General features: G+C 49.5%; 8 protein-coding genes across 8 annotated transcripts; 6 read left to right on the forward strand and 2 right to left on the reverse strand.

Annotated features, from left to right (window-relative positions):
- Positions 1–72: 72 nt before the first annotated feature.
- BX661DRAFT_183764 (uncharacterized protein) lies at positions 73–1334 on the forward strand. The gene has a single exon (XM_051536304.1). It carries the CDS (start codon positions 196–198, stop codon positions 1285–1287), a length of 1092 nt encoding a protein of 363 aa, XP_051390960.1. The 5' UTR covers positions 73–195; the 3' UTR covers positions 1288–1334.
- A 2-nt stretch (positions 1335–1336) lies between these two features.
- Positions 1337–1662, reverse strand: BX661DRAFT_225036 (uncharacterized protein; the record flags this gene model as incomplete). Its single annotated transcript, XM_051538929.1, has 2 exons — positions 1337–1419; positions 1465–1662. 2 exons carry the CDS (start codon positions 1660–1662, stop codon positions 1375–1377), a joined length of 243 nt encoding a protein of 80 aa, XP_051390961.1. The 3' UTR covers positions 1337–1374.
- Positions 1663–1964: 302 nt separating this feature from the next.
- On the reverse strand, positions 1965–4349 carry BX661DRAFT_183767 (uncharacterized protein). The gene has a single exon (XM_051536305.1). The coding sequence runs from the start codon at positions 4146–4148 to the stop codon at positions 2433–2435; it is 1716 nt and encodes a 571-aa protein (XP_051390962.1). The 5' UTR covers positions 4149–4349; the 3' UTR covers positions 1965–2432.
- Positions 4350–4458: 109 nt separating this feature from the next.
- Positions 4459–5022, forward strand: BX661DRAFT_171587 (uncharacterized protein; the record flags this gene model as incomplete). Its single annotated transcript, XM_051533720.1, has 1 exon — positions 4459–5022. One exon carries the CDS (start codon positions 4459–4461, stop codon positions 5020–5022), a length of 564 nt encoding a protein of 187 aa, XP_051390963.1.
- A 547-nt stretch (positions 5023–5569) lies between these two features.
- Positions 5570–6952, forward strand: BX661DRAFT_194032 (alpha-ketoacid dehydrogenase kinase; the record flags this gene model as incomplete). The annotated part of the gene is made up of 2 exons (XM_051537843.1): positions 5570–6003; positions 6109–6952. 2 exons carry the CDS (start codon positions 5570–5572, stop codon positions 6950–6952), a joined length of 1278 nt encoding a protein of 425 aa, XP_051390964.1.
- Positions 6953–8055: 1103 nt separating this feature from the next.
- Positions 8056–8986, forward strand: BX661DRAFT_183770 (ERV/ALR sulfhydryl oxidase domain-containing protein). Its single transcript, XM_051536306.1, has one exon. It carries the CDS (start codon positions 8085–8087, stop codon positions 8664–8666), a length of 582 nt encoding a protein of 193 aa, XP_051390965.1. The 5' UTR covers positions 8056–8084; the 3' UTR covers positions 8667–8986.
- Positions 8987–10508, forward strand: BX661DRAFT_183771 (uncharacterized protein). Its single transcript, XM_051536307.1, has one exon. The coding sequence runs from the start codon at positions 9125–9127 to the stop codon at positions 10424–10426; it is 1302 nt and encodes a 433-aa protein (XP_051390966.1). The 5' UTR covers positions 8987–9124; the 3' UTR covers positions 10427–10508.
- A 2146-nt stretch (positions 10509–12654) lies between these two features.
- BX661DRAFT_171591 (uncharacterized protein) lies at positions 12655–14450 on the forward strand (the record flags this gene model as incomplete). Its single annotated transcript, XM_051533721.1, has 4 exons — positions 12655–13110; positions 13137–13744; positions 13842–14218; positions 14434–14450. 4 exons carry the CDS (start codon positions 12655–12657, stop codon positions 14448–14450), a joined length of 1458 nt encoding a protein of 485 aa, XP_051390967.1.
- Between the last annotated feature and the right edge of the window lie 97 nt (positions 14451–14547).

The following is a 14547-nucleotide window of genomic DNA, read 5'->3' on the forward strand; positions in this document are numbered from 1 at the left end:
CCAAGGCAATGGTGCATTTTTGATGTTTATCCTTCTACTTGCAAATTTATAACAAAAAAACAGCAAGAGGTAAAAATATATAAATAAAAAAGGAGGGATGAGAACATGTGGTATGTTTCCTTTTTATTCAATTTTTTCTCATCAATCCTTTTTATTTTATTTTTTTTCCGCACTATCTCAACATTTACATTTCGAATGCGCGCTCCGGAAAAAAACACGACTCAGCAGCAGCAACCTCTTTCCCCAAGTCTGGCCAAAGCGTCTGCGCTGCAGCTTCCTCCGCCGTCTTACGACGATGTTGCTCTAGACATTCAAGCTGAGCACATTAACAACCAACCATCACCCTCCTCCTTTCCTCAATACACCGCCCTCCCCGACACACTTACTCACGACACCGCACAACCACTACCCTCCTCTGCAGCAGCAGCAAACGAAGTCGAGCCACTTATCGGCTACCAACATATCCACCCAGCAAACACATCCCCCGGCCACCATCCAGCGCAAGTCACCTCACTATCATTGCGCGATTTCTTTGCATCCCTCGAGTACAAGAGATCCTCCAAGGGGTACTCGTCATCAGACCAGTGGCTGAACACAGACCCGGCGGCTCTACTGCGGTTTATCAGCGAGTGCAATGAGCGCCCGCGCGTCAACATTGAGGTCAAGGGCACGCACACGGAGAACAAAGTGGTGGAGAACTTTAGCACAGGGGAAAATGGACAAACACGGCGAGAATCACATACGCAGCAAGAGAGCATCGTTGATTTCCAATTTTCTTTGGAATTGACATCGTATATACATGAGCGAGGCACCCTGTATACTGCACGTGGAAGTGACGGGGAGCCTGTGGATTTGCAGGGCGTTCTGGCGGACTATATCCGGACGGATAATTTTTTGAAGGAAATCAAGGTGCAGAAGAAGGCGATTTGGGACTACGAACTGGTTCGCAGGGAAATGGTGGCGTTTGTTAAGAGCACCGGGTATCCACATACGGTGACGGTGTCGTTTCCGATGGATAATGATCGGATTGTTGTGAGGTCGCATGGGAGGGCTGCGCAAATTTGGAGACATCCGGTTACTAATTTCTTGTGCGTCATTACCTGTGCTTGCCTGGTCGGGTGGCCGATGAGGTATTTTTCGGTGCGGAAGTGGAGAAATAAAGTTATGAGTGACTTTGCTGTTTTGGTATCGCCAAAGGATTTCATTGATCGCAATTCGACGTTTATCCGCAACCAGGTGTCGTGGACCAACCGGCCGTTTTCTGTGTTTGCAACAATGGGCGAATAAGCGATAAATTTATTTATTCATTTTCGATATTAAATTTATTTATTTTTTATTTTTGCTTAATAAACCGAGTTTGTTCATTTCAAGAATCTACATGAAAAGAAGAGACGACAGGGCCAGGGCAACAAGGGCAACCTTGGTGACAGACATGTGGGAGGAGGCGGCAGCGGAGATGTTGACACCGGGGCAGTTCGTGTACTGGTCGTAGTTGGCGCAGACCTCCTCGGTATCAGCGAAATAGTTGTCCTTATCGTTCCTCGTGCAAGTCAGTTTGTTCTCCTCGGCAACGTACTTGTAGAAATTGGTGTTGTATACGGTCTTGCAGTAGCACTGGAAGAGCAGCTGCTGCTGTCTGCTGCTGATATCTGAGCACTTCATGGTTGTAAAAAAATATGTAGGTAAAAAAGAAAGGTGAATGTGATAAGAAAGAGAAAGAGAAAGAGGGAGCGAGAGAGCGAGAGAGCGAGAGAGCGATGTACAAGAAATTAAAGGAAAGATAAAGAAAATTCTGAGGAAGAAGGGGGTTAAATTGAGAGAAAGGAAGAGGAGTAGTGGTGCTTGTGCGTGGTTTTATCTACACAGGATATTTGAGATTTACGCGGATTTAAGTGCTTTTTATCTGTTTGGAAGCGAGGCCTTTTTTGTGTTACATATTGAGCAAAAAAAAACAACAAAAAAACGCATTGAAGTGGCATTGAAGTGGCATCGAAGTAGCATAGTTGTTGCATTTGTTTATGACCCTATCCAAAATTTCCCCTATCGATTCTATTTCAGTGCCGCTTCAATCATCCCCTCCCCCAAAAAAAAATGAAATTATTTCTATTACCGAGACTGAAAAAAAAACCAAGACCGAAGGCTTCAAAGAAAGACAAAATAATAAAGCAGGCGGCGGATATCGGGCCAGCTGAACAAAAAAGACATTCGCAGAATATAGCCAATCACAGCCCGCACAGAACGATGTTTGAAAAGGAGAATGGCATTTCTTGGCCCCGCCCTCCTGGACGGGAAACCGAATGAAGAAGCCAAGTGGGCGGCGCGGTTGGCTTCGGAATTAAAGCGCAAAAGCAATTTGCCAGTCTATCAAAGGGGAAAGGGGAAGAAAAGAAGGAGGGGGAAAAGCGAGGAGTTCCGTAGCCAGCGCAGCCTTCTCATTCGCCCTTGCTCCTTGTGCTGTCCAGCGCCATATGGTCAAGCCCTTCGCGCAAGGCACGCTTGCTCGCCTCCAGGCGCCGCCCCGACGCATCCTCGTCCGCCTCCTCGTCGCCATCCTCGTCGTCGTCAAACGACGTCAGCAGCGGGTCGTTCTCAAGCACGGGCCTCAGCGACGCCTTGTCGTCCCACGCAGCCGCACCCTCCTCGGGCACGGCCACCCGCCAGTGCGCGGCATCCACCCCACGCGCATGCGCGACCAAGCCCGGCTGGTCATCGAAGGCCGCCGAGCAGGCGTAGCACGTGTTCCGGGCGGCCGTCCTGCGGATGTGGTTGATCAGCGAGACCGTGCGGTAAAAGTCCAGGCCCGCGTCCTTGCGGATCCTGCGGATGTCGAGCTGGAACTCCCCGCGCATCAGCGCCCAGCACTCCTCGGCCGACGCACACACCTGGGCCCCGAACAGCGCGCGCGCGGGCACGTCGGCGTTGTCGTCCCAGTCGGCCCACGAGTCGTCCTTGCGGTCGCCGCCCTCGACGTCCGAGTCGGCCTCGCCCTCCTTCTCCAGCGCCTCCCACGACTTGCCGGGCTCGGCGTAGTTGATGACATAGAAGCGGTCGTACAGGCGGTTGTGCGCGCTGATCTTGAAGTGCTTCTTCTTGCGCATGTGCTTGCGCAGCACGGCCGGCGACGTAAAGGTCTTTTCGCAGTACAGGCACTGCAGCGCGGCCAGCTTGCGCTCGAGGATGGCCAGGAAGGCCTCGACGTCAACCAGGTTGTCGGCCAGCCCGATGTTGAAGTTGTGCTCGCGGTACGCGTGGCGGAAGACGTCCTGGCGCGTGTCGCCCGTGTGCTTGCAGAACAGGCACTTGCGCGGCCGCTGCGCCACGCCCTGCCGCTCGGCCGCCTGCGCGGCCAGCACCGAGTCGAGAGCCGCGCGCTGGACGCGGTCGCGGATCAGCCTGTCGGCCTCGCAGGCGTCCGGCCCGACGACGCGCACGCCGTCGTCGCGCGGCGCCACGGCCTCCAAAAGCGCCGGCGCGTCCGCCCACGCGTCGATGTACGGCTGCAGCATCAGCGACATGTGGTTGAGCTGGCGGAAGACCACGCGGTGGGCGTCGCGCAGGTGGCGGGCGGCCTCGGGCTGGCTGCCCAGCGCCGGGCGGCCGGCGCACAGGGAGCAGTGCAGGGCCAGCGGCACGGGGTCGAAGTGCGTCGCCTCGTCCTGCGAGTCCTCGGACTCGTAGGCCGACACGTCAAGGTCGGCGTCGTCGATCGCGTCGAACGCCTCCTCCTCCTGCGAGTCGTCGTCGCGCGTCTCGAAGAACTCGCGCAGCTCGTCGTTGCGCCGCGCGCGGCTGCCCTTGCCCACGTGCACCTGGAACTTGTTGGCGGTCTCCAGGCGGAACCCTGGCGCCGCGGGTGCTGCGGAGGCCGGGCCAGGGCCGAGGGCTGCGCCGGGGGCCGGTGGCGCGCGCGAGCGGCTGCGCGAGGCGGGCGGCCTGGACGTGCGCCAGCTGCTTGCGGGTGCGGCCGACGCGTCGTCGCCGCGCCTGGCGCCGGGCCGGCTGCGGGAGCGGAGCCCGGGCTGGCTGCTGCTGGCAGCTGCGCTGCCGCTGCTGGTGGTGTTGGTGTTGGTGTTAGCGCTGCGATTGCTGCCGCGCTGGGGGCGCTTGGCCGTCTTTTCGGGGACCGTGTGCCAGTCGTCGTCCGCCATGCTTGGGGGGAGGGGGTGGCTGATTGAAGGCAGAAAGAGGTAGAGGTAATTTAATGTAGAGGGGATTTGAGTTAGCGAAAAATAAAAGCAAATGAAGCAGGGGCAATCTCGAGTGGATTCAAAGATGAAAGAAAACCCCCCCCTCCCCCAAATTTACGAATCTGCAATTTCTCTCTCTTTTTGTCACTTGCTAAAAACCAGATCGTTCCCAGCCCTTCTGGATCAACCTTCGTTTCTGCCTGTTTACTTTTATTTCTCTGCCTTCTCATTTCCCTCCTTCCGCAACAAAAAAAAAGCCGCTTTTATTCCAATGAACATTGATGCCCTCACCGAGCAGCGCAGCCTAATGGACTCTGCGCACGCCAGCCTCAAGCACAGCACCGACATGCGCCAAGCCAAAACAATCCTCGACAGGACAGCGCAGACCCGCGCACATAGGCAGCAGGTGCTTGACAAGCAGCAGGAGACCCTCCAGCTGCTCTCTCGCCGGCTCCAAGGCGCGCGCGCCCGCGTGGACTCTGCGAAATCCCAGCGCCAGGCGAAATCCCACGCCGAGACCATGCGCGAAATGCACCTGGAAAAGCAGGCGCTCAGCTTGGCTGTTGAGGCCCAGGCAGCATTGCGCCAGGAGCTGGGCGAGCGCGTAAGCGGCCTGGAGGCCAAGGAGGTTGAGGGTGCTGAGGAGGTCGGGGAGCCCGAGGACGTGCTTAGGCTGATGGTGTATCGCGGCTTGGGCGTGGAACCGATGGTTGAGGGCGGAAACGTTGCTGCCGTGCGGTGCGTGGGCGAGCAGGTGGGCGCGGCTGTGGTCGGGGTTGATGCTAGCGCTGATGCTGGGGCTTTGGCTGCGCAGCTGTGGAGCATGTGCTCGTAGAACCGCTGCTGCCCTTTCTGCGCTGGATGAGAGAAGGAAGGATCTGCCGATGCACGTGATTTTTCTCTCTCTCTCTCTCGTTTCTTTTGTGTGCCCTGCCATCTCTCTGGCTCCTCTTTCCTGGGCGAACCGAGACAAAAGCCCTATCTATCTATCATTGCGCACCCATCTCTGCCTTTCTGTGCACCATCCCACTTTATCTTTTTTTCACACGCGAAAGCCCCTCCCGCTGAAATCTCCCCCCCCTGCGGTTGCCGCTGGCCGCTGGCCGCTGCTCGCTGCTGCCCGATAAGGCATGCACTCTGACCATTTTTGCCCTTTGTTGCGGCGCATTTAGAGAGTCACATGGAAAACCCAAGTCACAGCCGGCAAACTCACTTCCGCCCTGAACGCCGCAAGCAAACAAAAAAGTATAAAGCAAGGCCCGGCCCAGTCGCGTATTCCCCCCCCCTTCCCTTCTTTTTCCCTCCCTCCTTACTTTCTTTTCATTCACTCTACATTATTTTCCTCTTTTTAATTTTATTTATACAGGCGCAGTCATAACCCAATGTCTGGCATAACAAACGAACTAGCCACGAAAATCTCACACTTTGCGCGCTTCCCGCAAACCGGTGTCTCTCTGCGCCAAATGGTCGAGTTTGGCCAAAACCCCTCACAGGGAACACTCCTGCGCGCCGCGCAGTTCCTCCATGACGAGCTGCCCATCCGCCTGGCCCACCGCGTGGTCGAGTTGGACACGCTGCCGGACAACCTCAACCAAATGCCCAGCGTGTTGCGCGTCAAGCGCATGTATATTGATTCGTTCAACGAGCTGATTAATTTCCCAAAGGTTTCGGAGAGGATAAGAGAGGCCGTGCGCGCTGCTACTGTTCAGGCGTCCGGGCAGAGGAGGCATTTGCCAGGGAACCACCAGAATCCGTCTTGCGGGGATAATGCCACGCGTAACTCTTCTACACATTGGATTCCATCGATCCAGCATCGGTAAGTTTATAAATATAACTTGAGGCTGTTTTAATATCCCTTTTTCTTCTTTTTTTGTTCTTCTTCTTCTTCCAATGCCTAAATTATCGTTTTCATTTTTAGTAGTTACCACTATGAGGTCAAACCCACCGAACTGCCCGTCGAGGTGTCCGAGTACAACCGCAGTTTTGTCAAGACCCTGGAGAAAATAAAGCGGCGCCACGATCCCGTTGTCACTGCCCTGGCACAGGGCGTGGTCGAGTACAAGCAGCTGCTGAAGAGCCACACCATCCACCCACACGTGCAGCACTTCCTCGACCGCTTCTACCTGTCACGGATCGGCATCCGGATGCTCATCGGCCAGCAGATCGAGCTGAACCAGCCGCAGCAGAAGCACCGCGACTACGTCGGCGTCATCTGCACACACACGCGGATCGCTGACGTCATGCAGGAGGCCATTGATAACGCGCGCTTCATCTGCGGCGACTACTACATGCTTATGAGCGTCCCGGAGATCGAGCTTCATTGCCCCACAGACCTGGAGTTCATGTACGTGCCGAGCCACCTGCACCATATGATCTTTGAGCTGCTGAAGAACTCGCTGCGCGCCGTCGTCGAGTTGTATGGCGACGAGGCTGAGCGGTACCCGAAAATCAAGGTGGTGGTCGCCGAGGGCAACGAGGACATTACTGTGAAGGTTTCGGATGAGGGTGGCGGTATTCCGCGCAGTGCCATGGAGCAGGTATGGACGTACATGTACACGACTGCGCAGACGCCCATGCTGGACCCCGAGTTTGACCAGTCAGACTTTAAGGCCCCGTTGGCCGGCTTTGGCTATGGCTTGCCGCTGAGCAGGCTGTACGCTCGTTATTTCGGCGGTGACCTCAAGCTGATCTCCATGGAGGGCTATGGCACCGATGCGTATCTCCATCTGAGCCGCCTGAGTGACAACGAAGAGCCACTGGCTTAAGTAAATAATTATTTTTATTTGTGTATACATTTCTTTATTTCTTGCTAAATCAATCTTGATCTTCAAAGTCAAAATACGACAGGCTGTGCTTCTTCTTGTGCAGCTTGGCTCTTCTCTGCTCCCTCTGCGCGGCCAATAGCTCCAAAACGTCCTTCTGCAAGTCCTTGTTTTTCTTGGTCACCAATTTGCTAACGGCGCGGAGTGTCTTGGTATTGCGTTCGAGCTGGAGTTCCTTTTCCGAAAGTTTTTTGGTTACTGCAAGTTCTTTTGGTGATAATGTCTCTATGGCAGTGGTGGTGGATGGCTCTGTGGTGGGGGTTTTGCGCCGGATAAATGCCGTGACGTTTTGTCTGTTACGTTCTTTGCGCACACGCTTTGAGGGTGCACGTTTCATCAGAATGTTGAGCGCTTGGATGGATTCTATGCTGGACATGGTTTGATATTATTATAAAACAAATTAAAGGGAAATAAATAAATTGAAGGAAAGAAAAATAAAATAAAATATAGTGATAAAAAATGAAAGAACAGTGTCAAAATGTATTTTATTTTTCTTCAAGAAAAAAAGCCAGATGTTTGATTGATTAATTTTATACTGGTGATTGTAATCAAGGCTTATTCCGGAATCCTGGTGAGCAAAATGAAATTGAAGAGGAAAAAAAAAAAAAAAAAAAAAAAAAAACGAAGCAACATGGCTGTGGTTTTCTCCACACCAGTTTTTTCTTTTTAAAATAAAAATAAAAATAAAAAAGAATGGGCGGTCTCATTGCCTTAAAAAGACAAAAAGAGAATTTTTTTTTAAAAAAAGGACATTCGTCACTTTGTTTTAATTTTTTATTATTACAAATTGTGTGTTTTGTAGATCACAAAGAAGCGCTAATATGGTGTGATTTTGAGGCCTGGATGTAGTGAAAATAGTGATGTTTCTCTTTCATAAAGTAATAAACGTCAGCACCTCTTCCTTTTCTTTTTCTTTACCTTTTTTTTTCTTTTTCCATTTTTTCTATTTTTTCTTTTTCAGTCTGTAATATTTACTGCACTTTTATTCATTCATTCCTTTAATTTCATTTATTCATTTATTATCTTTTCTTCCACAACACACGCAAAAAAAAAAGTAAAAGGGGGAAATTCGACAATGCTAAAAATAAGGTCGTTCCTCACGCTCCTAGTATTCGCCTCTCTCGGGCTTCTAACCTACACAACGTACCAATACCGGGACAATTTCCGTGACCGCAGCGTCACCAACTTCACCAATGATCCCTCCCCAGAAGAAGACAGCGGAATGTTCCACAACCTCCTCGCCAACAACCTCTCAAACCTTTGGCAAGGCGACACCCACGTAGTAATGGGTAAAATGGCCAACGAAACACTCCGCGCGCAACTCGGCCGCCGCACCTGGTACCTAATGCATGTCATGGCGTCCCGCTACCCGACAGACCCAACGGCGGATGAAAGAGGAGCGATGAAAAGCTTTTTGTTCTTGTTGTCGCGGTTGTATCCTTGTGGGGATTGTGCGCATCATTTTCAACAGCATTTGAAGAAGCATCCGCCGGTGGTTGACTCTAGGGATAAGTTGGAACAGTATTTGTGCACTATGCACAATGTTGTTAATAAGTCGTTGAAGAAACCTGTCTTTGATTGTGCTGTTGTGCATGAGACTTATGACTGTGGGTGTGGGCCGGATAACGTCAGATATAACCCTAAAGCCGTGAACTAGAAAAATGCGTTTTTTTGTCTTTTTTTGGGTGAACTTTTTTTTTCTTTAATCTTACAATTTTTTATTTATTTGCATCTTTACTGCTCAGTTACTTGCTTGAGCAAGCTCCTTTTTTCAGGGTGGTATATGTGCAACAGGGTTGATGAGTTTGAAGATGCTCTGATTTGATTTGCTTTGGGTTTGAGCGCAGCAATACATCACAAGTGTCATCTATTTAAATTTTTCTAATTTTTATTATTCTCAGCATGTGTGGACAAAACAATGCTTAAAATAAATGAGTGGCCTTGCACAGTACTTTTTATTTAATTAAACGGCGTCTTGGTCATAGCCCAGGGTGTTTTAAAAGCTCTCTTTCTTTTGAATTTTTTTTTGTGCATTTTTCTCTTTATTCACCAAATAAATACTATTTTTCATTTCACTACTTTAATAACCAAAAACAAACAGGAAAAAAATCAGCTATGACGCAGACAAAAGGACAGCAGCACACATCCGACCTGCCACCGGCATACTCGACCACAGACCCCAGCGTGTATTCCGACGGCGCTGCTCCCCCTACTGCCACCTATCCTTCGCAGAGCGACCTAAAAATCGACCAAATCGGACCCAAACAACTCCGTGCAACCCAAGGATTCCCCCTAGACCGTCCGCTATTTATCCATACGACAAATATTTCCGGCAGCACGCTCCTCGTGCAACCAGACACTAACATCAATAACCACAATGTGGTTATTGTCAGCGTCGAGGTGGCCTCCCAGGCGGGAGGTATCCGGGATAAATGCGATGTTCTTGTGCATATGAATGCACATGGTGAATATGAGTTCCATGTGCGGTCAAGGTACGCTTTTTGGAGTATGGCGCTTGTCCAGTGTCGGTTTACTGTGAGCATGCCCTTTGGTGCCGGCGGCATGCATCCGGGGGTTAGGACTGAGCTGACAAATGGCTGCATTGATATCGTGCGGCTGGGTAATATGCGGTTCGGGTACGTAAATTTAACCACGACAAATAAGCCCGTGACTTTAACGGACGTGCGCAGCAGACTTGTCCAAGTCATATCAACCAATTCCTGCGTACAGGCTACGGGTGTAATATCCGAAGCCGAGATTTCCCTGAGAACCACGAATGCCAACATAGCCCTGGTGAACTCTCAGGCGCCACAGATCACCGTGTCTTCGACTAACCGCACTGTCACTCTGCAGAGCGTATCTGGACAGGCTGTGCATGCGCAGACTAGCAACTCAAGGGTTGTCTGCGATAACGTCACTGCCGGTGGTGAGATGCATCTTGTAACTACTAACTCTACAGTGTCGACAAATGTTGTTGTGGCAGATTCCCTGCGAATCATGACGAGTAACTCTGGGGTGGAGGGGTCGTGGCGGGTTGGGAGCTATTTGGGTGTTCGCACGACGAATGGGAGTATTACCGCGGATGTCTTGTTTAATAGTGATGCGGGGAGTACCCGTGCAGTTGTTGAGCTTTGTTCTTCGAATGCTCCAATTAGGGCAAAACTGCCGGCGGGATTGTTTCGTGGCTCGTTTGATGTCAAGACGTTGAATGCTAATGCTGCTGTGGTGTGGAAAGGAGGCAGTGACAGTGGCAGTGGCGGCCAGACAGTGGGTGGTATGCCGTTGAACTTTAGCGTGGATGATAAGTGCCATAAGCATGGGACTGTTGCTGCTGCTGATGCTGTTGGATTGGGGCATATGCAACATGATTTTTCGGCAAAGACATCTAATGCCCTGGTCGAGCTTTTGTTTATGTGAGACACAAACTTAGGCTTTACAATATTGGCTGATTTGATTATTTTAATTTATTTAATATGCACGTGGTTTTTTTATCAGTAAATGTTTATAATCGGAAAATTTCTCGGACAATTATTTATTGTTTTTTCTGCACCTTGGCTTTCGTATCAGTAAATAATCCGGCTCGGTCATCATGTAGAAACTGATATAGCTCGGCCCATTTTTCTAAAAGGACCACTTTGCCCTATATGGGATGTTTTTATATTTCCGAAATTTACCTTTATAACATGGCCATGTTATTTTTCCTTCGAATATGGCGCCATTAATTCCTTCATTTACCCTCATGGAACCTTCCTACGACTAAATCCGCTTTCTCGGCCGTGAAATGAAAAAGCCGCGTGTTGTAAATACTACGCATGAACAAAGACAAAGAGGTATAAAAATCAACAAACGCAGGCTAATATATGTACATATGTGTCAGTCGGACACAACCATTGTTATTTTTAAAAGCACTCAATTTAATGTATACTGATACTGACATGTTATGCCCATTTCACCTGTCAGCAAGTTGCAAAATAAAATTAGCATGTGGTCATCCAATAAATTGGTTTTATATTTTTTTTTAAAAAAAAAAAAGACTGTACCGCTAATTTATTTTCCTTCTGGTGGTGTGAGATATTTTTGTAATGCACGCATGCTTATCAGAAATTACAGTACTGTGATAAACCTGGTTTGGAATCACAGAAGTCGTGTCGATCTGTTTTGAACCAGTGTATGTTTTTGTGTGGGAAAGGGAAAACCGCATTTCTGGTGTGAGAGTTGGTCTTGCCGTCTGGAGTTTATTTTTATTAGTTTATTTTTTTACAGTCAATTTGTGGATTTTAAAGCAACTCACAACACTGTTGCAAGCCAAATATGATAAAAGTAAAGAAAAACGAAAATAGATCCAGTAATGTCATCATAACAACAATTGGCAAAGGAATTCCCCTCCCCTCTCATCCCTACCCACTTCTTTCCCTCACACCATATCGACTTGCTTCTTAGTCTGCAGCTCACAAGTTGGCAATAATAACCCGCTTGGCTTGTTTCATTTGTCTTGGTATATAATCGCACCATTTTAATTACAAAGCACTTTTCGCATTTTGCTTAGCATTGGCTGCAATGAACCCTTATTTTTTACAATACAAATATTAACATTTTTCATAAGCCAATTCTTGGCGCGGCCCCTTCCAAATGAAAACTTTAAAAAAAACTATGACAGTGCTTAACAGAAAAATTAAAAGTATTCAATTTTGCTACCCTTGCCATTTTCCTCTCTCCCCCACCACAAAAGCGAAAACGATACAAGAATACAAAATGCTGGTGGCATTATTCTATCAGTGTGCAGCATGAAAGAATAATAAAATAGGCAGGGAGGATAAAATGATCGCCAAATTCTTAAAAAAGACATTCGGTCCCAAAAAGAAAACAAAATGCGGGATTGAGAGAGTGAGTGAGAGTGAGAGTAAGAGTGTGTGAAAAATGTGAAAAAGGAGCAGCACAAAGACCGGCCACTGAAAATCATCGTATTTTTAGATTCCACCCACTCTCGTTTCTGCAAAGCAAACAACAATAATTATTTGTTTTTTGTGATTGTTTGCCTTTTTGCACCCGTTCTTTCTGGTGCCAAGCAAGCTTTTTCCTTTTCTTTTGCTTTTTTCATTGATGGAGGGTGGGTGAACAGCTGCACCTTCGAGAGACTATGGAAAATAATACTATGCCAGTTTTCAGGACGCTAGAAATAACTGGTATTTCAATTAGTAGTGAATTCCCGCTTTTTTCTTTGGGCTTTTCTCTGTATAAATAATAGCGCGCCGTGTACTCGCAATAAAACTGACTTGTTTCGCTCATCCTTTTTCAATTTCTTTTCTTTTCTTCGCTTGCTTGACATATTATATTCTTTTATTTTATTTTCAGCACTTTCCTTTCATCTTTTTTTTGATTTTTGTTCTTGTATTATTGGTGTTTAGTCGCTTATTTGTTCTACTTGGACCTTCATCATCTATCTATCTACACCCCCACATCCCTCCACCTTCTTCCACCCTTACGGACATTATCCTCTAACGCACCGATCACTTTTCTGTACACCCCCACATCGCGCTTTGTATCCAACTGTGAATCGCAAACACACAGTCAAACCCGTACCAACAGCAATCACCAGCTTCCATCACCCCCACCCTGTCTTTATTCGACATATTCGCAGACACATTATGAAGCTTACCACCGCATTAGTGACCATCGCCGCTTTGGTCAGCGTCGGAGTCAACGCCCAGGCGTGCAGCAGCAACGTTGTGCGCAAGGAGATTCGTAGCCACACCACCGCCGAGTGGGCCAGAGTTACCAAGGTAGTCAAGCTGCTGCAGGACAGCGGCTGGTTCACCTGGTTCGCGTACATTCACACGGCCAATTTTGGCACCATCCACGGTTGCGAAATTTTCCTCCCGTTCCATCGTCGCTTCCTCAGGGATTTCGAGTCGGTCGGCCAGATGTACGACAAGCAGTTTGCCCTGCCCTACTGGGATGAGCTGCGCGACTATGCCAACCCCGCCACCTCTACTGTTCTGAGCTCTTCCTACCTGGGAGGCAACGGCCAGGGCGGTGACAGCTGTGTGGCCAACGGTATCCAGGCCAACTGGAGCATGGGCTACCCCAACAAACATGCCTGCGTCGCAAGTACAACAGCGGCACCAAGATTAGCGCCTGGTACTCGCCCGAGTTCATTCAGTCACTCATGTCGCGCTCGACCAAGATGTCCGAGCTGCGCCCCTCATTCGAGTACTCGCTCCACGGCTCCGTGCATCTCGCCCTCGGTGGTGACATGATCATGGACTGGAGCCCCAACGACTTTGCCTTCTGGGTCCACCACGCCAACATTGATCGTCTGTGGTTCGTCTGGCAGATGCAGAACCCCAACCAGAACTTCTGGTCCATCGAGGGTGTCGACATCAAGGGCAAGGCGCTGACCTACGGCACGCTGCTCCCCAACTACAACGAGAACATTCTCAGCACCATGCAGCCCGGCTACAACAACATGTGCTTCTTCTACGACAACGGCAGCACTGTTTCGCGCAAGCGCAGCCTGCACAACAAGCGCGACCAGCGCAAGTGCCTTCACCGCCCCTCCACCCAGATGCCGCCTCTGGTCGAGGGCGTTTTCGAGAACGTCGATGATGTCCCCGTTGCCGCCGATACTTACGTCAAGGATACCATTGTGGCTAGCCTGCCCAAGGATGTCCTGAACAAGTGGTTCCCCACTTACACCGTCATCCCTGCACTGGCTACAACAACACCATCGATAACGTGATTCCCCCGGTGCCGCTCTCGATGACACTGGTGTCCACACCACTACCGAAGAGGCAGTTGTCAGCGACGCCTACACCTCGGCTGCTGTGTCCAGTGATGACGAATACCTCAGTGACGTTGACAGCTCCCTGCCCGAGTACCTGTCCTCCCAGGAGGAGAGCGAGTACTCCGCCATCCCCATCCCCACTGACGAGAGCGAAGTCAGCAGCGTTCAGGAGTCTGCTGTCTACTCCGAAGCATATGTTGCATTTGATTACGAGGAGAACCCCGATATCTACGGCATCGACGGTGTTGGAATCAAGTACCCCATGCCCAACCCGTTCCCCCTGACTCCCCAGTGGGTTGCAATGCACAACCTGTCCCCCGAGGTAATCCATGAGAACTACCAGCAGGCTAAGGACTTTGTCAGGGACATGAACGTTGCCGGTTACCAGTCGCCATTTGCCAAGGGCGGTCAGGACAAGTCTCGGAGTAAATGCACGCACAATCGACAACTGCTCTACACTTTAAGAAAATATTTTTACTTAATTTCACCTACCCGTTCTTCCATTGTTTCAATCAACTATTTTTCCACGTATACTTGTTTTCTTTAATTTTTTAATTTGACGACAATGTTCAAACATCGTACTTAACTTATGACTATTGTCAACCACGCATGATGTTGAGTCAAATTGTGTTTGTTTTAGAAATTCTTTCAGTGTAAATAAATTGATCAATTTGTAAACAATGCGTCTGGACATGTGCCACCTTGCATGTCTCGTGTGCGGGGTAGTCTACAGTAACTTCTTTTTATAATATAC

Source organism: Kickxella alabastrina, assembly GCF_025024165.1.
Source record: "Kickxella alabastrina strain RSA 675 chromosome Unknown BX661scaffold_14, whole genome shotgun sequence".
NCBI classification, from domain to species: Eukaryota; Fungi; Kickxellomycota; class Kickxellomycetes; order Kickxellales; family Kickxellaceae; genus Kickxella; species Kickxella alabastrina.

Bases quoted from the DNA above. Each gene is read 5' to 3' on its own strand.
- BX661DRAFT_183764 (XM_051536304.1), top strand. From the start codon at position 196: ATGCGCGCTCCGGAAAAAAACACGACTCAGCAGCAGCAACCTCTTTCC.
- BX661DRAFT_183767 (XM_051536305.1), bottom strand. From the start codon at position 4,148: ATGGCGGACGACGACTGGCACACGGTCCCCGAAAAGACGGCCAAGCGC.
- BX661DRAFT_183770 (XM_051536306.1), top strand. From the start codon at position 8,085: ATGCTAAAAATAAGGTCGTTCCTCACGCTCCTAGTATTCGCCTCTCTC.
- BX661DRAFT_183771 (XM_051536307.1), top strand. From the start codon at position 9,125: ATGACGCAGACAAAAGGACAGCAGCACACATCCGACCTGCCACCGGCA.